Source organism: Macrotis lagotis, chromosome 2 (assembly GCF_037893015.1).
Source record: "Macrotis lagotis isolate mMagLag1 chromosome 2, bilby.v1.9.chrom.fasta, whole genome shotgun sequence".
In the NCBI taxonomy this organism is placed as follows: Eukaryota; Metazoa; Chordata; class Mammalia; order Peramelemorphia; family Peramelidae; genus Macrotis; species Macrotis lagotis.
In genome coordinates this window covers 249710062-249732855 of record NC_133659.1, presented here as the reverse complement: position 1 = coordinate 249732855, position 22794 = coordinate 249710062, and the positions used below count along the sequence as shown (strand labels likewise).

At 35.4% G+C, this 22794-nt stretch overlaps 1 protein-coding gene across 2 annotated transcripts in view; it reads right to left on the bottom strand.

Annotated features, from left to right (window-relative positions):
* Positions 1–362: 362 nt before the first annotated feature.
* Positions 363–22794, bottom strand: part of MRPS35 (mitochondrial ribosomal protein S35) — a 46375-nt gene continuing 23943 nt past the window's right edge. Inside the window, exons 7-9 of one of the 2 annotated variants that reach the window (XR_012476084.1) lie at positions 22056–22125; positions 5697–10638; positions 365–5567 (exon numbers count right to left, since the gene is read on the bottom strand). Coding sequence is in view for 1 of the 2 variants with exons in the window: in XM_074225695.1 (XP_074081796.1) it covers positions 10369–10638; positions 22056–22125 (340 nt within the window). In the remaining variant the exon portion in view is untranslated. Of the gene's footprint in view, positions 10639–22055; positions 22126–22794 lie in introns of both variants that reach the window. The other variant, XM_074225695.1, reaches the window with a different exon arrangement.

Below are 22794 nucleotides of genomic sequence, written 5' to 3'. Positions count from 1 at the left end.
CAATGGAGAATACCATCTGTATCCAGATAAAAAACAGTGGAGTTTGAGCAAAGTTCCAGGACTATTCACTTTAATTTAGGTGAAAAAACTGATATCTTATTGTCTGATCTTGTTATCTCTTATATTTCATGTTTCTTCCTTAAGAATATGATTTCTCTCATCACACTCAATTTGGATCAATGTACAACATAGGAACAGTATAAAGACTGACAAATTACTTTCTGTGGGGAGAGGGAAGTAAGATTGGGGGCAAAACTGTAAAAACTCAAAATAAATAAAATTTTTAATATAAACCATGTTGACTCCAAGTCTCAGAAAGGTAGTGAAGATTAAGGAGCTGCTCTGAACTGACAGCCAAGCAAGATTATATGGCCTAACTCAATCCCCAGCTCCTTTCTCACATCCCTGTCTGTTGACTCATTGGTTAGTCTTTAGAGTTACATTCTACTTGTGAAAATCTACCCCAGCAACAAAGAAAAGAATGAAAGGTTTTCAGAAAGTATTACCTCACCAACCAGATGGTGAGAATAACCTTCAGAATTATTAAGTAATAGTCTATTATTCTCCCACTCAATTCTTATCATCAAACAAGAGGAGGCTTATGAGCTTCTTTGGAATGCAAGGTTTTTCTCATGGGAAAAAGTCTACTATCCTAGTAGTCAGTAAAAGTAGTATTATCAAAAGTTAGGATAGTAAGCCACCTGTTTGGAATACAAAGGGCTTTCTTCTAGAAATAGTTTATGAATAATAGTTCTTTATTATTTCTTCGCCTTGAGAGGACTTCACTAGGAATATTAACCCTAAGAAGGTTCTTTTGGGAATATTCCACTCATGTGCAACCATGTAAAATACTTTGTAAAGGAAGAAACAGAACAAAAGAAAAACAGAAAGTGAAAATAGTATGCTTTTATTTGCATTCAGATTCCATCAGTTCTTTCATCATGAGTCCTTGGAATTATCTTGGATCATTGTATTGCTGAGAAAACTAAGTTATTCATAGTTGATCAACATAAAATGTTACTGTTGTCTGCAATATTCTCCTGGTTCTGGTTACTTCATTTTACAACAGTTCATGTCTTTCTAGATTTTCTGAAATCTGCCTGCTCATCATTTCTTATAGCACAATTGTATTCCATTTCATATTGTTCCACAACTTGTTCGGCCATTCCCCAATTGGAGGGCATATCCTCATTTCAAATTCTTTGCCACAGCACAAAAAAAGCTGCTATAAATATGATTCTTTTCCTTTGCTTTCTTTTGGGGTACAGACCTAGTAGCAGCATTACCAGGTCAGAGGGTAACGCACCATAAATTTTTTTGACATGGTATCTTAATTGTTTTTCAGAATAGCTGGTCTTGTTCACAGACACAACAGTGCATTATCATGACTATTTTCTCGTTTCTCCTCCAGCAATTCATTTTCCTTTTTCTTCAGCTTTGCCAATCTGATGAGTGTAAGGTAGTCCCTCAAAGTTGTGTAAATTTGCATTTCTCTAATTAATAATTGGAGCATTTTTATATAGTTATTGATAGCTTAGATTTCTTCCTCTGAAAATTGCCTATTCATATCCTTTGATATCAAACTGGAGTTGTTGCAAATTTGATTCAGTTCTCTATTTAGTTTAGGAATAAGACATTTATCAGAGAAACTTGTTGCAAAGATTTTTCTCCAGTTTACTACTTTTCTTCTGATTTTAGCATTGGTTTTATATTTGTAAAAAAAACCTTTTCATTTACATAATCAAAATTACCTATTTTACTTCCTCTGCCCCTACTTTGGTCAGTAACTCTTCCCCAATCCATAGATCTGACAGATAATTTTTTTCCATTCTCCACTAATTTACTTATGATGTCACCATTTATGTCTAAATCATGTACCCATTTTGAACGTATCATGGAAAAATCTTTGGGTTTATCAAACAGATTATAGAGCTCAGTTGTTTTTGCATATTACATATCTAATCTGTTCCACTCATCAACCTATTTCTTAGCCAGAAGCAAATTGATTTGGCAATTAGTTTTATAGTATAGTTTTATAGTATAGCTAATTTACTACTAGGTTCCCTTCCTTTCCATTTTTTTTTTTCATTAATTTCTTTGCTATTCTTTACCTTCTATTCCTCCAGATGAATTTTGTTATTTTTCTGGACCTAAAAAGGTTTTGGTAGTTTGAATGGCATGGTACTGAATAAATTTAAATATTATCATCATTTATTATATTTGCTTGGCCTACCCATGAGCAATTGATATTACTCCAAGTACATAATTGTCTTTATTCCTGTTAAGTATTTTATTATTTATATAGTTGCTTTGTATTGGAAAGTAGTTCCCAAGTATTTTCTGTTGTTTGTATTAATTTCAAATGGAATTTTCCTTTCTATCTCTTCCTGCTGGGTTTTGTCAGAAACGCTGATGATTTGTATTTCATTATAATTTATTGAGCACAGGAATAACATGTTCAGGATTGAGCTTTAGGAAAATCACTTTCACAACATGTGTGGAGAATAAATTATTGTGGGACAATTAGTGTGGGGAAAAGACTTGAGGTAGCAAGACCAATTAGACTAATTGCAATAGCCCAGGTGAGAAGTGATGAGAGACTGAACTAAGGGGATAGCTGTGTCAATTATTGCAGAGAAGTTTGGATGATTGAGGGCTGTGAAAAGATCACGATCTTGGAGATAAAGACATCCTTAGTGACATTGGAAAGGTTATTTTCCATACCAATAGTGATTTGCAAGGGGCTGAAAAAAAGAGAAAAGGAAGATAATGAGTGGAATTGACTATGAAAGGAAGAGATAGATGATAATAAAAATCTTAAGGAAATTGTCAGGTGTTTTTTTTTTAAAGAATGGAGGAACTCTGTCAGTAGACAGCAGGAAAGGAATCAGCTAGAAAGAGACAGAATAGAAAAGGGGCTCAATTATATGAATAACCTAAAGGAAATGGAATAGAACAGATTCAAAGGCATATAAATGGGCCTTGGTGAGATGGGTCACCTCTTCATCAGAGACTAGAGTAATGTAGGCATTACATTGGAGCTCTTTTGTCATATTGACACTGAATCATTAAAACTATTCTTTGACTTGATATAAATCCACCTGTTTACTATAATGTAGCCCACAGCTATCTTTTCTAAACGAATATGACAGCTTTGGTCAAATGCCTAAACTAGACATATGTTCCTATAGTATTTTATTGATCTACCATTTAGTAATCCTGTCCAAAAAAAAGCAAGAAAAAAAAAAAAGAAATAAAGTATCTGCTCTTCATCAAGCCTAACTTTTTATAATTACAGTTGATCTTTCTAAATGTTCACTAATCATTTATTTTGGGATTCGAGAATTTTCCCAGGAGTTGAACTTAAGCTCACTACCAGTCTTCCATTTCATTTCATTTTTTTCAACAGGTGGGGAGAAGGCAGGTGTATATGTATGAATTAAGACACTTCCCCTCCTCCAGTCTAGGACCTTTTCTATTTTCCATGGTCTTCCAAATATCACTGAAAGTGGCTAAGCAATCTCAGCAGTCAGTTCTTTCAGGACTCATGGATGGTTTTCATATGTGCCAGATGATACAAATTTAGGAAGGACAAGTAGATGCTTTCTTCTTTCCTTATTTATCTTGCATATCATTTCCTTGTTGAGTCATTTTTTAATCCTGTCATTTCCGGCTCTTCTTCGTTGTCCTTAGTTTCCCTTGCCAGTCTCAGCTCATTCTAAGCTTTGATACTATTGAGTCTATTTTCACTGAACTCTGCTCTTATATCCAACCTCTTTTACCTGCTCTTGCTAGGTGACACCAGTAGATAGTGGGTTGGACCTGGAGTCAGGAAGACATTTACTAGCCATCTGATCCTGAGAAAGTCACTTAATTACTGCCTGCCTCAGTTTAACGATCAAATGAAATATTTGTAAACTATTAGCATAGTGCCTGATGTTTAATAATGCTTGTTCCTTTTTCTTCCCTTTGAGAGAAAGTTTCCCATTTTCTTCAGGATTTTATTCTTGAAAGTTTTCTAGACTAGATTCATTTCCCTTACAGAAGTTCTGCCAATAGGATCTTCACCAAACCCTTTGAAATCTGCTTACCCAAAATCTGGGCTACATCTCAGATAATGGCTGGCTTATTTCTTGTTCCCAAACTCTTGGAAGGTGGAGTCACCTTGTCCCTAAGTTCTCACCTCTTCTATCCCAGCAACAAGTTCTGAATATAGAATTTCTTCTCCAGGAGTAGAACCAAGAGAACATTGTTTAACCTTGTGGATGCAGCTCCTCTCAGCAATTCAGACAGCTAGTGATGCAAGGGAAGATGAAGAGAATTTGAATGTAACAGAAAGAATTTGGGTGGAGATGTAAATTGACTTGAAGTAGAGAATTATGATTGTAACAGAAACAATTGTAATCTTTGGTGGAGACCCTCCCCTTTCTTAAAGTACCATTGATTCATTGTTTAATGTAAAATTTGTATCCTGATCTCCTTTGGTTTTACCTAATTCTGGGTCTAGTCTCATCTCTGGATGAGAGGCAAGACATAAAAAGCTACCTTAATCTTCTCTGACAATGGCTTAATCTTCTCTGACACTGCTTGGCTGTTCTTTTATCTCTCTCTCTCTCTCTCTCCCTAGCACGTCCTATGTCTTGTAACTCCTTAATAAATTTTTGTTTTACTTCCACCCATGCTTTCCCAAGTCTGAATAATGATTCCTCATAGGCAGAACCGAACTCAAGTAGCCAGCGGCTAAACTAGGACAACTCTAGGAGATGGACAATGCTATCCATATGCAGAAGAAAAAACAAAACAAAAAAACGCTACAGAATCTGAATGATTCTGTATTCAACAGAGCTATTTTCTCACACAATAGCAAAAAATCAAGTGAGTGAAAAAATAATCCTGCAAGAGCATTAGTAGATGAAATCAGAAGACCAAAAAACAATAAACAGAAAAAACCCCAGACAAATGTCAGCATATCTGCCCCATTTTATGATCTATTCCCCTTAAATCACTATTTCACAGTGGAATCATTATATGAAAGTGGTAGCTAAGGAGTTCAAGATAGATATGCTGAACTTCAATAACTCTATGAGGGGAGGGCAAAAATTTTTAGGCCAATCAGAGATCACTTTTTAAGATATCACAAAAAAGGAAAGTCTAAAAGAATGGAAAAAGTCATGGATATTTGCTTTTAAAAAAGAAAAAAGCAACTAGGATTACATCAATACATATGACTACTTCCTCATTTTTATAACATTTCCAAGAATGGATACATGCAGGAAGAATATTCTTAATTAAAAAAAGGGAAGGGAAAACACAGGTTTTTCTTTTTTTACAGTGGTCTACACCTTTACTGACATACTGAGAACAGAAAAGGTCTTTTTTTTGCTTATTTGATATAAAAAATACATTTGGGTAGAAAGTAGTTTCAAAGGCTCTGGACTCCAACAAAATGAACAGCTTAGGGGCAGCTAAGTGGCAGAGTGGATAAAGCACCAGCCTTGGAGTCAGGAGTACTTGGGTTCAAATCCGGTCTCAGGCAAGCCACTTAACCCCATTTGCCTTGCAAAAACCTAAAAAAAAAAAAATATGAACAGCTTAAAATTAGTCAGAATGGTGACAAATATAATTCAGAGATAAATTTGCTCAGCAATCAACAAGGTATAAAATAGGGAGACATTACCATCTAAGTGTTTGCCTACCTAGAATATGGACACTTCAGAATCTCTCCCACCACCCATAAAAGGGAATTCCTTATGTGAAGATCTTCAAATATTCCTGTTTACAGATGACATTTATCACAAAGAGCCCCTGGAACACAGTACAAATCCTCTTCAGGTAAGATCAAGAGCAACATATAAGAGACTGGTCACAACAAACACGAGAACCTGAATAGATTGTCTAGATTAGGACACACAGCTGGGAAATATCTCGTCTATCTCATTTATTTCCTACTACTACCCTTTATACATGCTTTGTTCTAACCAAACTGGACAACTTAACTATATTCTCACTAGTGCCCTGTCCTCTCACACCTTTGTGTATCTGCACATCACTCATTATTTCTGGGACTATTCTGAAATCCTCATTTTCCTTCAAATTCCAACACAGGTAACAATTCTTCTAGGAAGTTTTCCCTAATCTATTTAGCTTCAAATCTTCATTCTTCTGTTATCCCTTTCCAAAGCAATTAATCATATTTAATATGAACTAGATTTTAACTTGTTGAGGGCAGGTACTATCTTTTTCCTTCTTATGTCTTGCACATAGTATAAGTATTTAATAAAGACTGTTGAACTATTTATTTGGATAAAGAATAAGTGGACATTTAGGTCAAATCAGAGAGGATTTAGAATGCTACAGTGATGGAGGGTTTTTTTGGTAGACAATTAAATACTTTTGTCCCCTGAGTCTTTAACTTTTAAATAATGAACTGCCAGTGTTGGGGAAAAAATTATACAACACACACATAAATCCTAAAGTGATATATAAAAGTCAACATTATAATTTCTATGCTTATTTTGAGTTCTTTCTTAAATACAATTATAGTAAACATAATTTTTACTTGAGGGTCTTGATTATTTTATCTATTACCCAAAGAAAAGACTATTTTTGAGAAACTCATGAAAATAACAGAGAAAATATTTACTTTTGGGGGAAAAATGTCAACCTTTGCCTTTGAACTAATATTATCAAAATATTGTATGTCACGGGGCAGCTAGGTGGCATAGTGGATAAAGCACCGGCCCTGGAGTCAGGAGTACCTGGGTTCAAATCCGGTCTCAGACACTTAATAATTACCTAGCTGTGTGGCCTTAGGCAAGCCATTTAACCCTGTTTGCCTTACAAAAAAACCTAAAAAAAAATATCGTATGTTAGGTTTGATATATATGGTTAGGTGATGGTGAAGTATGGGGAATGGGGACCTTGTGAAGCAAGGTGGCAACCAAGTAACATGGCTCAAACTCAACAGAAATTAGGTCACTAACCTGTACTTGATTCCTGTGGGCTAAATATTGACTTGGAAAACTACCTATTAATATTATCTGTATTTTTTTGTATTTTGTACTAAATATTTTTCAATCACATTTTAAGCTAGGCAGAGTGCTGACTGAAATCCTTTCTCATATACTTATTAATTCTATGTTAAAGGCAAGTTACTTTTCTCAGGCTGTTTCCTGATCTGTAAAAAAAAAAATAATATTACCTACTTTAAAGGTTGTTGTGAGGATCAAATGAAATCAAATGGATAAAGTGCTTTGCAAACCTTAAAGAATTATGTAAATGCTAATTATTGTTATTATTATTAACTACTGTTAAAATCAAGTGGCTAGGCTACAAGTCCAACGAGATTGGTGGTGAAAAGTTATAATTTCTCTGGCCTATAAGCCAATTAGGAGAACAAGGAATAGTTTACCTGACATGGAGTGATGATCAACTATGATGTCCAATCTGGCAGTACAATAAATAATCAAAGACAATTTTAAGACTATCTATATATAGAGAAGGAACTATGGAGTTTAAATGAAGATCAAAGCTTATTATTTTCAATTTTTAAAAGTTGTCTTATGTATTAGATCATTTTTCCCCCTCTAATGTTTCACTTCTTCTATTTGGATTTGATTCTTCTCTCATAACATGACCATTATGGATCTATTGTTTAGCAAGATTATAAATGTAGAGCCCATATCAGATTGCTCTCTGTTGGGGGGAGAAGAGAGGGGGGAAAAAATGTAAAACTCAAAACCTTGCAAAAAAAATGATCAGTAAAAACTATCGTTGCATATAGTTGAAAAAAAATATATTTTTAAAAAAACTTCCCTGGTCTAGTATTTATTTGCTTTTAAAAAGTTCACAAAAACATTTTATTTTTTAACATTGCCATCTATTTTGCTGTCATCCTTCTTTCTTCCAGGGAGTGACCTTCTATACAGACTAGGTCTCACTAGTCCCCTGAATTAGTTCACTTAACTTCTAGACAATTTAGTGAGGTGGAACTTTCCTAATTAGTGGTTAAGTGAGCATGTGAAAACTCACCTAACCCATTATCTATCTAGTCAAGCTATATTTTATATCCCATCAGGATAGCAGGGACAAGTGCTATCTTGCTATCTGTGCTACCACCAAACTGCAGGCATACCCATATACTTCCAATCACTATTACTACAACCTTACTTTGTGACAGTTTACTGATTAAATCTCACTGATTTAATTGCTTTAATTGAAAATCCCTTCCCTAGTAATCATTTCCCTTTATGAATTGTTTCTCCTATCACAGGGCTGTCCAAAATGTGGCCCCCTGTAGGTTTTACTAAATGCTTTAGTAAATAAAGCCAAGCTACTACAGAGCTCTCACTAAAAGGGCAAATCAAAATATAATATCCACTGTTTCAATAAAAACTTTTAGAATTAAGGTTGGACAGCCCTGTCCTATTAGAATATAAGCTTTTGGAGGACAGAAATTATTTTAGTTTTATATTTGTATCCTTAGTACCTAATGCATATGACAGGCCACAGTAGGCACTTAATAAATCCTTGTTGATGAAGAAAACCTCTGCTTATCAAAAGGAAATCAGGTAAAGAACTACTTTATCTTCTAGAATTAAGACTGATGATAAATGTCAATATGCTCTATTTGGATTAGATTCAGTTTATTTATTAAGCAGCCTACTATATGCTAATTAGCACAACACAAGGAGAAAAATGACAGACTCAGGAGATTACATTTCTTATGTGTTTTCACTATCCAGTAGCCATCCAACTATACTAAGTATTCAGGCAATAACTATTAAATATTTAAGTGAAAAATGACAACTTCAATAGCAAAAAAATCACTAGCCAGCCCCTAAATGATTAAAAAGTCCATTGAGATTAATTTTTCTAATATAAAATCCAATATAAAGATCACAACTTTCTTCCCACTACATTGGACTTAAAATTATATGCCTGGTCTTTAAAGCTACAATAACAAATCCTTTTTAACCATACATTATCTCCAGTGATGTACTTTCATGCCCACTTGAGTCCACATGTGGGCTTTTTTGGGAAGTCCTTTGCACTACTTATAATATTGATTGTTTCAGCATCATAGAGTTCCACAATGCACAGCTGAAGAATTTCAGAAAAATTTTGCTGGTCATGGTATTTGACTTTTGCAGCAGTGAGCAATTTATTATCAATGAAAGCACTGTACAATTTTCCAAATTCAATTCAGCCTTATCTCAAATTTAAAGTTATACTATTTAATGGGTAAATTTCTAAAATAAGTTTCATATTTAAACATGAGTTAACTAATTATTTCTGAAACTATAATTATTGTCAAAAATGTAACCTAGAACCTCCAAGTTTTGTCACCTTCTATAAAATATCTTGCATGATTTTTGTACCTTAAAAGAATTCTCATTAAGCCTCAGTTATCAATTCATTATTATGTGTGCTTTCATGTGCACTGCCTGGGCTCTTTAATCAATTTTTAAAGTTTCAATACTTCACATTTCTATCTGATTTTTAAATCTGATTTTTTTTATCACTTCAAAATTTTTCTTTCAAATTTTGATATGTACCATTTCTTAAATTGTGCTTAAAAACATAACTCAAACCCAGTAATTAACCTATCTTTACAAGTGGTATATAAGTTAATGGAATATAATATGGTGCTGTTTTTTTTTCCCTCCTCTTGGCATAGTTTTATACAACTGGGTCATTACTCTATAAACTGCAACTTGTCAACTTAAATTTTAATTTTATGGTAAATTATGGTAAATTATTTTGGAAAGTCCTTTGATTTCTGTTCATTTTTCAACTCCTCAAGTCCTGAAATCTGGCTTGTGGTCAACAAGTCTATCATTCTCATTCTTGTTTTGTTTTTTGTTTTGCAATTGCAAGAAATGATTCAAAGATTTAAAGAATACAGACTTTAATCAATATGATCTTCTTCCTATAAGTGGTCAGGGAATATTAGAGCATGAAATTTCATGCAGCTCCTAACAGGTCTTAATAAATAGTTGTTGGTTGACTGTGTTCCAAATTTTAAATGCAGTTACTTTTCTCTCATTTAGTATTACTATTTGGCAGAGACAACAGCATAAGTCTAAAAAATTCATGGTCAAAAGCAAGTAATATACATCATGTTAATGGACAGGAAATATAATCTGCAAAGTCTGAAATAATGAAAAAAATCAAAGTTAACATTAGGGATAACAATTTCATTAATCATGGGACATTATATCTTTAAAAGTGCGAAATTCTAATTTTAGAATGAGTAGTTTTTAATATATATTATCCAAAATTTTGTATATATCACCACAGAGAACAGACCATTCAATATCTAACAACAAATTATGACCAATCCAAAGTTCCTCCCCAATACTGTAGTCATATCAAATTCAATAGCTTCTTTACTGCTTCTTTATACTGAGAAAGGTTATTTTCAGTATCACCCGCATTTTTAAGTGCAACAACAGATTTTTTGTAATTCTCAACTTCTTCAGAACCAAGAAGTTCCTCCTTTGTGACTGCAGAAGTTTTTTCTGAAGCTTTAATTTGAAGAAGAGTCTTCAGGACATTTTTTTCTGAGCGACTATTCTCCCAGATATATTCCTCCATGTCTGCTTCAGTCATCTTTTTCTCCCATTCTTCAGTTTTCTGGAACAAAATAGTTTTGAATTAGATGTTCAAAATTCCTTAGTGCAGATTTTAAAAACTTGAATTTTAAAAATTTATTTGTCTGAAAATTGGCAAGGTATCTAACCTCTCCTTAAAGCTTAGTTTCATCATCTGTATTTCTGCAATATTTCAAAAATCTGTGATTGTCAGGGTAAGCATGACCTATACTCATACATACTATATCTTTCCTATGAAATGAAGTGGACAAATATCTGTCATCTTGCAGTAAGTCTTGATTCTAAAACCACAGATATATAGTCCATTGACCAGCACTTGTCCATTGACAAGCACTAAAAGCTTGCTGGAATCTGAAAGAAACAGCACCTCAACAGCACAGCCCTCAACTCCATGTCATATTCTTAAAGTGAGGATAATAATATAATAATGATGATAATGGTAAGACTAATACACCTGCCTCCAAAGGTTATCATGGTCAGAAACCTGAGGCAATAGAGGGCTGATAGGGGAAAATAAAGCCACAGGTGTGTCCTTTCATTAAGGTTTTCTCTCAATCTCTCTCATCTTTATTGCAAGCCGCTACAAGGGAAAATTTAAGGGTCTGCAATTCTGTGAGTGAATTTAGTATCACTAGGAAATAGCCTCAAGGCTGTATATCATCCAACCTCTTACCATAAGCAAGAACACCTGAAAAAGGAGGCACTGGTAATGTTGAGAATGTTCTGCATGAATATTCACATGATATCAGATAACCAAGCCAATGCAGGTATATGTGAATGAGAACCTTAGAAGCTTTGACAAAGTGTTTGAGACTTGGCATGAAATCTTTTACTCATTTTTTTTTTGAGGTAACACTTCTAAAAAGAAATTGACTTTTTTTATGGATTATCTTCCTATCACACTGAAATGCAATACACAAATGGCAAATTAGGGATAGTTTTCCCTGCCAAACTTTAGTTCTTAAAAATTGTTAATATACTGCCAACAATCTCCTACAGCTTTTTTCATGTCTAGGCAAATTAAATTTTTTTTCTTAATCAAGACAGAGACAACAAGCACCTCATACAGGTATAATGTTTCTCATGCATAATGGAAACTAAGTGCTGCACCTGGCCAAAACTGGAACAAAATTTATCCTTATTTTCTGAAGTCATGTCCTAATTTCAACAAAACAATCATTGTGAAGTCTTAGATATCTTTGAGTTTCTAAGGTTTTTCAGCTGATAAAAGTTAAAGTATAATCACTGTATTTATTTTTTAAGAAAATTCTTTTCCTCTTAATCTATAACATTTTTCCAAATAGGTTTTTATATATTTTTTATTTTTATATCATCTAGATTTACCATTGGGTTCCTCTTCATCTCATCTACTAGAGAACCTCCTCTTATAAGAAACTTTTATTTTAATAAGAAAAACCCAAGTAAAAGAGATCAACATATCATAAAAAAAAATCTGATGCTATTTGGAATATTCCATCTTGGATCTTGATCTCTGCAAAGAAGCAGGAAAATGAATTCTCATAACCACTTTTGGAAGCTGTGCTTGTTCTGTATAATTCTTTAATATTTACTTTCAACTTGAGGTTGCTGTTCTTTCCATAACATTGTAGTGACCAATAATACCGTTTCCTTGACACTACCAACTCCACTTTTCATCAGTTCACGTCTTTCAATGCCTCTCTGTATTCATTATATCTGTTATAAGCATATTATAACACATATTAATATTCATTAGATTTATGTATTAGAATTTGATTAGTCATGACCATATCATTAGACACCTGCTGTTTTCATTTCTTTCCTATCAAAAAAACCCTACTATATTTTATTGTATTATAGGCTTTTTTAAAATCAATTATATTTTTGGGGGAGGATACATGTATGGATATTTTATTCATTTTTTTCTGCATAATTATAAAGTGCCTTTCCGAATAAATAGCATTTCTGTCAATAATGTACTGGTGAATTTATCTTTCTGTAACTCCTCCACCTGCTGATTAGTCCTATCTTTTGTCATTTTTGGCATTTTGTTAGGCATAAGAGAAAATTTCAGGATAATTTTGATTCGGGTTTCATTTTAGTGACAGAGCATACTTTCTCATGACTGCTAATAGTTTGGAATTCTTTTGAAAAAGTTTTCTTCACATACCTCGACTATTTATTGGAGAAAAAGACTAAATGAACACTAAATGAGACTAAAATAACTTTTAGTTGCCTATATGTTTGATACCAAACCCTTATCAAGATTTCTGATAGAATGATTTTTCTTAATCAATTGCTTTCTTTATTATCCTAGACACATTAATTTTGCTTGTGTAAAAGTCTTTCAATTTTATTTATTAAACTTTTTTATCTTCAGAATTGCCTCTCTATTATATTAAGAATTCATCTCTTATCCATGGCTATAAAAGGCAAATTATCGGCTTCTTTTCTAATTTTTTTTTTATGTTATAATTTTAACTTTATATTATGTTGCAAGACCTTTTGAAGTTTTGGGGGAATGTGGTTTAAAACTGAAGTTAGTATGGAAGAAACTTGGATTAAACCAACACCTCACACCCTATACCAAGATAAGATCAAAATGGATACAGGATTTAGATATAAAAAAAATATTATAAGCAAACTAGGAGATCAATAAATAGCAGTTTATGACCAAGGAAGAGATGGAGAACATCATTAAAAAACAAACTGGACAATTCTGATTACATCAAATTATAAAGCTTTTGCACAGACAAAACCACTATAACCAAGATCAAAAGAAATGTAGTAAATTGGGAAACAATTTTTACAACTAGTATTTCTGACAAAGGACTCATTTCCAAAATATATAGAGAACTGAGTCAAATTTTCAAAAAAAACCAAGTCATTCCCCAATTGACAAATGGTCAAAGGATATGAAAAGGCAATTTACAGATGAGGAAATCAAAGCAATCCATAGTCATATGAAAAACTGCTCTAAATCAATAATTAGCGAAATACAAATTAAAGCATCTCTGACTTACTACCTCACACCTCTCAGACTGGCCAATATAACCAGTAAGGACAATGATCAATGTTGGAAAGGATGTGGGAAATCTGGGGCACTTGAAGGTCGAGCTGTGAATTCATCCAACCTTTCTGCAGAGCAATTTGGAATTTTGGCCAAAGGGCAACAAAAATGTGCATACCCTTTGATCCAGTAAAACCACTACTGGATCTATACCCTGAAGAGATCATGAAAAAGGGTAAAAACATCACTTGTACAAAAATATTTATAGCAGCCCTGTTTGTGGTGGCAAAAAATTGTAAATTAAGCGAATGTCCTTCAACTGAGGAATGGCTTTAACAAACTGTGTTATAGGTATGTGATGGAACACTATTGTTCTATTAGAAACCAGGAGGAATGGGAATTCAGGGAAGCCTGGAAGGATGTGCATGAACTGATGCTGAGCAAGATGAGCAGAACCATAAGAACATTGTTTACCCTAATAGCTACATGGGAGTGATGGTCAACCTTAATGGACTTGCTCCATCAGTGCAACAATTTGGGGCTATCTGAAATGGAGAATACCATCTGTATCCAGAGAAAGAACTGTGGAGTTTGAACAAAGACCAAAGACTTTTAACTTAGGGGGAAAAAATGTTACTTTTTATGTAATTTTGCTGTCTCTTATACTTTTTCTTCCTTAAGGATATGATTTCTCTCTCATCACATTCAACTTAGATCAATGTATACCATGGAAACAAGGTAAAGACTAACAGACTGCCTTCTGTGGGGGGTAGGGGGAGGGAAGCAAGATTAAGGGAAAAATTGTAAAACTCAAAATAAATAAAATCTTTCTTAAAAAAAAACCTAAATGTTGATTTAGGACCCATTCTTTTTTTTTTTAAGGTTTTTGCAAGGCAATGGAGTTAAGTGACTTGCCTAAGGTCACACCACTAGGTAATTAGTAAGTGTCTGAGTCCCTATTTGAACTCAGGTCCTCCTGACTCCAGGGCCAATGCTCTAACCACTGTGCAACCTAGCTGCCCCTCTAGGACCCTTTCCTACCAGACTACTTTTCATTTTTCTAGCACAGCTTATCAAGCAGAGGGTTCTTTTCCCAGGCAATCTGTGTTTTTCAGTTTATGGATTACTGAGTTTTATTATTTCTTATTCTTTGTCAGGTCTACTCCAATATCTATTTTTCAACCAGCACTAAATGGATTTTATGACTGTGATTCAAAATAAGTTTGATGACTAGAATCTAATAATTTCACTAGTTAAACCTTGAATGAGGTCCAAAATGATCAATCAACCAACCAATTCATCAATAAGTATTTACTGAGCACCAATATGGGCAATCAGGAACAAATAAAACCAATATGTGCATCAAGAAATTTACATTCAACACGAAATGGGTGCTAAATACAAAAGAAACATCAAGTATCAAGACAAGACCTGGATAATACACAGCTGGGGTGGGGGGGGCATGACACATAAGACAACCACAAACAAGAGGGAAGAAGAGTTAGACATCTGATAGTCAGGAAAGAAGAGTGCCAATAAAGGGCAGAGACAAGTTCTCTGGGAGAAAAGTGTCAGCAGAGTCTAATGCTGAAGAAGGACGAAACAAAGACCATGAGATCTGGCAATTAAAAGGTCACTGGTAACTTGGGGAAGGGGCAGTTAGTTTCAGTTCTGTGAAGAGGATAGAAACCTGAGAGGGAAGGAAATGGAATCAATAAGCATAGATAGCTTTTTCCAGGGATTTGGCAGAGAAAGGGAGGAAATACAACAGTTTTATGGAAACATAGAGATCGATGAAAAGGTTTTTAAGGATGAAATTTAAAGCACGTTTGAAGGCAGTAAAAAAGGAATTAGCAAGTAGGGAGAAAGTGAAGATAAGAAAAAGGGAGGGATGACTGAGGGGTCATTCTTCTGAGAAGATGGGGGGGGAGATGGGAGAAGCATGTTTTGACTTTGATATAAGGAAGTTTTGAGATAAGAGAAGGGTCTCCAAGAGGATGCTCACACAGGCAAAATCCTCAATTTTTTCCATTAAAATTAAGGTGACATTCTCAGTTAAGAGGATGGGGGAAAGAGAAGACCTGAAGAGAGAAGGTTTGTAATAATTTTTTGGGGGGGGAACAAACAAGAATTAGGAAGGAAGAAAAAAAAAGGCTAAGTAGGGAAGTAGAAACTTTTGAGAGAACTCTCAAATTCTGGGTGATGTGGAACTGCCTGCTTGGGGACAACACCCCCCCCCCTTTTAAAAATCAGTTTAATCATTCAGTTTAAACATTTAGACATGGTTCCTTATGATAAAGAATACTGTGCCCTAACTATAAGTAATTTGGGAACTACCATTCTATACATTATGGCTCTCTTAATATTTTAAAACTAAAATTGAGGTTGTTTTTGAATTAACAGATTCCCACTATACAAAATAAATACACTTCACCTTCAGATATGTCTGAAAGTTTAACCTTCCTATCTCTGTGCCTCCTGCTGCAAGTAAACTGGGAACAGGACTGAATTACACATCATCTATGGCAAAGATAGAAAAATACTTTGAAGCACAAGAATTTCAACAATTTTAGAAAATTAGTGTCCAAATCAAATTCTCATACTTCCATCAAGAAAAAAATAGACAGTCTGAGGACCTAAGAAACTGAATCTCATCTTACAAAATTTTCATTTTATATTAAATTATAAATATATATGAAATATAAATAATTTCCTATTAAATTAAAATTTAAAAATCCAACTCTAGTAGTTTAAACATGAAACCAAGACTGAGCTGTACTCATCCATAGACTAATCATCCATAATCATCCATTGACAGACATCAATGATAGGAGAATTCTTCAAAGCACAATTATTCCAGCATCTTCAGAAAATGACCATCCATGTATTTTTACACCTCCCCCCAAAATTAGACAAATTGGATTACTATAATCCAAATAAACTGAGTCTTCATCTTAGTAATTTGCATTAATATATCAATGATAACTCAGAGAAAATTTTTGTCTCCCCATCCCATCCCCAAATCTAACTAAAAGGGAAGGAAATAAGCACTTAACAGAGAACCTACTGCATGGCCAAATACTGGGCTTTTACAATATCATTTCATTTCCTCTGTACCTATTTTCCTTTTCTCTCAGCTCCATTCTCAACACTCAACACTCTCTCCAAACCTACCCAGTCCTTCCACCAGATTCTCTAGAATTCTCATTTCAAAATGATCAAATTTCCTTCTTCCTGACCTCTTTCTCTCACTCCTTCCATCTTTAGCTCTCACTGAGACCTGGCTCCTTTTCCTCTTTTCCCTCCTCACTGAAGCCCTGGTCCTACTCTTTCCTTACTTGAGTTTTCACACTCACATACCCAAAACAGTCTTGGAAAGGGAATGCCTACTTCTACTTCCAGACTCCCTTCACCACTGTTGCTCAGCAACCTTTACTCCTCAGAGGCTCACAGTATCAAAAATTTCCACAAGTATGGTGGTTGCTATTTGACTCTTTCTTCTCCTCCCCATCTTCTGCTCTTTCAGGTGGATCCTCCCTTAAACACTCTAATCTCTTTAATTTTCAAATCTCCTCCAAAGTTATCACTTGCTTCTCTGAGACTCCACCTCAACCAAGCAGTCACACCCTTGATTCTTCTGCCTCCACTCATGTGTTCCATTTTCCTAATTAAATCTCTCTCAATGCCTTACCCCTCAAACTCTTTCATTGTTTTTGTGACCTTCAATTCTTCCTCTCCTCATTCTCAGTCTAACTTTACTTTCTTCCCTTCTCCAATTTTGGCCCTAGAATCGTCAGTTCAACTCTAAACTGTCTTCTTAACTCTTGTACGGGGTATTGAAACCCTAACCCAAAATGACTACTCAGAGTCCTCTCAAAGTGGCAGCAGAGTTAAAATTTAATTTGGTTCTTGGAAGAAGTGGGGCAGTAGGGGATGGCTAGGTGGTGTAGTGGATAAAGCACCGGCCCTGGAGTCAGGAGTACCTGGGTTCAAATCTGGTCTCAGACACTTAATAATTACCTAGCTGTGTGGCCTTGGGCAAGCCACTTAACCCCGTTTGCCTTGCAAAAAAAAAAAAAAAAAAGTGCGGCAGTTCCTAACTCTCTACGAAAAAGAGAGCAGGAAAAGCCAAATTATACAAGCTGAAGCAGGGTTAAAAAAACACAAAAACCACAACCCATTCCCCCCTCCTCTTTTCTGCTGACCCTTACAACAATTGGTCAAACTTGATGGTTTGAAGAGAAGGGGAGTTTACCTAAGCATTCCCAGGAAAGTTAGTCTTTGTTTACATCTTATACTGTTAGGGTGACATAATTTTTCTAGCCAGAGATCCGGGTTCTCATGCTCACCTGATTCTTGAAAAATAGAAATTGAGGCCTATGGCTTAGACTAATTTAGCACTATGTTTCTGAAAAGTCAGCACTTTTGCCCCTCACACTCTCAAATCCTGTGTCATCTGTCCTATTATTGCTCTTTCCTTGCACTATGTGAGCCAACCAAACTAACTTTCTCTGTTCCTCACACAGAGGAACACTACCTATCCCTTCTCCCTTTGTTGCTCTGGCCATCCTCCATGGCTGAAATGCACTCTCCTATGCCTTGCAGAGTACCTCTCTTCCATTTAGATGCAATTCAGGTACCATCTTTTGAATAAAGCCTTTCCTGATCCCTGCCAACTACTAACACTCTCCCTCCCAAACTGTCTTATACACAACTATTTTTGATATATTTTTATTTATTGACTTTATATTTATGGGGTTTTTGTACAGATTTTTTACATACACTTATTGTATTCTATTACAGTGCAAGCTCATTTTGAGTAAAGATTATTTCATTTTTTTTCTTCTTGCAACTCTAGAGTTTGGGGCAGTGTCTGGCACACAAAGGCTCTAATAAATGACTGCTCATTGACTGGTCCATTGATTCCCTCAATCTAGCATTATTCCCTCCCTCTGCCAAGCAATTAGAAAAAGCTGACTTCACTGCCTTTCCTAAAATTCACTCTTCTGTAATCTGGCTGCCAATCTCATCATTTAACTGAAAAAGTTCTCTCTAAGGTTACCAATGATTTTTTTAACTGTTAAATCTGAGAGTCTTCCTTATCAACTTTTCTGCAGTATCTGATACTGCTAACACCCTCTCCTCTTAGACTCTTCTCTCTGCTATTAGTCTAAACTCAGTAAGTCTCCTCAACTGGGCCATCATCCATGACATCTTCTAACTCTAACTTGGGTATTCTCCAAGGTTTTTCCTAGGTCCCCCCAACTCTATTTTTTCAGTGAATTTGTCAAATCCCAAGGCTTAAAATATCACCTCTACACAGATGATTCAGAGACTATATATCTAGCCCCTGTCTTTCCTCCAAACTTTAATCTCACATCACTAAATGCTTAGTCAACTATGAAGAAAGAATGTCTCAGGGAGGGTAGAGAGCTTGGCCCTTTAAACTGATATGCAAACAGCCAGGAGAGGAAACTTGCCATTCCAAAGCAGCATGGCAGGTTCTGTGCAGATAAGAGTTCTTCAAAGCACTGAAAAGTGAAGAGATTTGTGACTACCGGCCAAGATGGCAGAGAGAAGACAGGCACAGTTCTAAAGTTTCCTTATTTTCCCTTATAAATCATATGAAACAAACCTCTTAAAAGAAATCTGACCCAAAAAACCCAGAAAGAAAAGCCAGGAGAAAGAACATCTACCTCAGCATTGGCCGAATTCGGGTGAGTCTGGGCTCAGGGGGAGAATCAGCCCCGGATCAAACAGATTAACAGCTGAATTGGAGCCAGGAGTCTGAGGGCCCCGAAAGCTGGATCAGCGGTGGGGCTAGATGGCAGGGGCTTGAGTCAACTAGGGAGCAGAGGCACTGGTGTTGGTGCTGTCCCCGTGGAGCTTGCAGACAGGGCTGGGGGGAAGAGTTCCAGTGCAGGAGAGCTGTGGACACAACATCCCTGGGTTCCTCCATTATGCTCAGACCTCTTCCAGAACCAACAAATGCAAACTACTTCTGCCTCAGGCCCAGGTGTGTGAGCAGAAGAACCAGTCCAGCTGAGGAATGACTTCAGGCCAGGGTAAAGGGCACCATTGATTGAAGGCAAAAGAATTTAATAGCTCCAACTCCTCCCTTCAAGCAAAGGGAGAAGGCCTCAATCAAGGTCACAGACACTCCAGAGAAAGCGACCAGCACCTCCTACTGGCCAGCCAGAGAAACTGCACTCAGTGAGTAAAGGCTTTAGTGATCCCAAGCCCCTGTGAACCAGCCCCCCCTCCCCAACTCAAGGTCTTAGCAAAATGAAGAAGGGTCAGCGGAAAGGTGGACCCATAGAAAAATTCTTGGAAGGGAAAGACCCTAACTCAGAGAGACCTGGAACCTCTGAAAAGTGAAGAGATTTGTAGGTGTGAACCAAGCTAATAAATGTCAGAGGTGGCACTAGTGGTTAGGGCTTCAAGGATGACTCTCTAATTATGATGCTACACTGTGTCATGTCTCAAACTCAACAATTCTCAAACAGTATTCATTTCTCTCATTCTTGCATGTCCATAACCTTGGTCTTCTCCATAACCCTTCATCCCCCCTCATTCCAAATCTTCTTTTCCTGCTTCTACAACACTTTTTGCATCCAATAGCTTCTCTCTGCTCAACATCTGAATTCAGAGTTCCCATTATCTCTCACATAGATTACTTTCACAGCCTCCTAATTGGTTTTCCTGCCACCTGTCTCTCCCCACCTTGTTCTATCTTCTGTACTGCTACCAACATAAATTTCCTAAGTATAGATCCAAGAAAGGCGTTCTCCTTCTCCCAAAACTCCAGCCAGACCCTGTTGCTTCTAGGATCAGATATAAATTCCTATGTTTAGCTTTTAAAGTCCTTCACTAATTTGTCCAAATCTATGCTTCCTGAACTATTCATTGCAATCACTCCCTTCTTGAACTCTGTGATCTGGTCCAACTGGTCTTCTCAATTACCTAAACACCTTCCATCAGCCATCTTCTGGCTGTCCCCATACCTGAAGGCACTCCCTCAATAACTGCCTCAGAAAAACTTTCCCTTCCTTGAAGAAAGTGCAAGCAATACCTACTAAATGAAGTTTTTCCTGATACCCTGTTTTCCCTTTCATACTACCCTTATTTAAAGATGTAAATAAATTTCTTTATATTTACTCTGCTAAAATTTATTCTATTTATACTAAAAGGCATCCTGGGTTTTCTTCTGTTATAAGTACTTTCCTTGTAAGGACTGATTCAGTCATTCTATTTGTATCTATAGTGCTTTGGACACAGTAGGTACTTCAAAAAGACCTACCTATTAATTGGTTAATAGATAATTAAGAATAAACATCAATAAGTTGAAAAGGAATAGAAGATAGGAGTCCCTTTCATTACAAAAATAGGTAATACCATGAATCAAATAGGAATTCCACTTTAGAAAAGGAAGAAAAGATTGAAATTCGTTAAAAAATTTTGTTTAACTATACATATTTTCACGGCTCATCTGGATCCTCCAGCTCAAAGCTTCTTCACTGATGGAATTTGTTGGGAGAAGATCAAGAGTCAAGTTTAACACAGTCATGCTTTAATTACATCTATTCACTCCAGTCTTATGTTGCTACTCTGGCACCAAAGCAATTAACCTTCAAGATCAAAGAAAAAGAATCTGGTAAGTCAACTTTCACTGTATTTGTGCTTGTCATTTCTTTTGGCACAAATTTATTTTACAGCCTGCTGACAAAATGGGAAAGACAGAAAACCACTTGCCATTTTTGAGTTAACTTCTTATGAATCCACATTTACAGTTGAGCTCTAGTCACCAGACTAAGAGGGTCAGAAAGGAGGTTTACTGCCACAAGTCAAAATTACTTTTAAGCTAAATAAACTGTCAGGCAAGAGTAACATTTATTTTTGCTGCTATTCAAATCCAGGGAGTTTAAAGCTATCATCAAACTCTCATTAGAGGGGCGGCTAGGTGGTACAGTGGATAGAGCACCGGCCCTGGAGTCAGGAGGACCTGAGTTCAAATTTGGCCTGAGACAATAATTACCTAGCTGTGTGGCCTTGGGCAAGCCACTTAACCCCACTGCCTTGCAAAAACCTAAAAACAAAACCAACAAAAACTCTCATTAGGTGTGAGTACTTGGATAAGTCTGTTTGCCTCAGTTGAGTCCTGCATAAAACGGGGATAGTAGTAACCATCATCCACAGTTTTTGTGAAGATAAAATGAGATATTTGTAGAAAAGAGCTTAGCACAGAGCCTAGCAAAGGTTAAGTACATAATACTTGCCTGTCCCCTTCCCCTATGTGTTTTAAATACATTACATTCAGGACAATGTCAACAAATAACATTTGTATTAATATTTATAAAACATTCAACAGAGTATAAGGCTTTGTGCAAAGTTAACATAATTTGAATAAAAGCTTTCTAAAACACTGAATATTAAAAAACAGAATAACTTACCCATGATTCATGGTATAAAACTGTTAATAGATACATGGCATAGTCATAATTCTGTCTCTGTAAAGGGCACCTTTAAAAGAGTAAAAAATTAGTGATTAAAATCTCAGTAAACTAAATTTTTGCAACATTAAAGTACTAATCTTCCTCATTAACATTTAAAAATTTAATTCTGTCTTGGAAACTTTTTACATAGCTGATATAGACCTGATTTGATATATTACTTTCATTTAATTCCAGATATCTACTTGCTTTCTTCTTCAATGAAACTGTTTTGCTTAGTAACTGTTTTATACTTAATGAAAATTTTAAAAATGTCTACAAATGGAAGTCTATACCATTCATTCTCAGTGATGAGTCTGCCTCTAGTCTTTACATAAGCAAATTGTTGAATTCACTAAACTTCTCAGTCTTAGTCTTAATACTGAAAAAAACTGTTTTCTCAAATCTAATTTTGAAAAGTCACAATAATCTTATTTTTGTTAGTGTAGATAGTCATTAAGTTTAAGTAATCTTTCCTTCAGTATGAAGTGTGTGGGTCCTGTTAAACTTGGTATAAGAAAGCAACGCAGAAAAGAAATAAAATATCATTTGGTTTATTTAAAAATAGAAATGTAACTTTTTTTTAAAACCAGGCCTGTGGTTTCACTGTAGAGCAGTGGTGTTAAACTTAAATAGAAACAGGGACCACCAGACCATACATAAGGATTTCTGCAAGCCGCATATTGACTTTACAAACCAC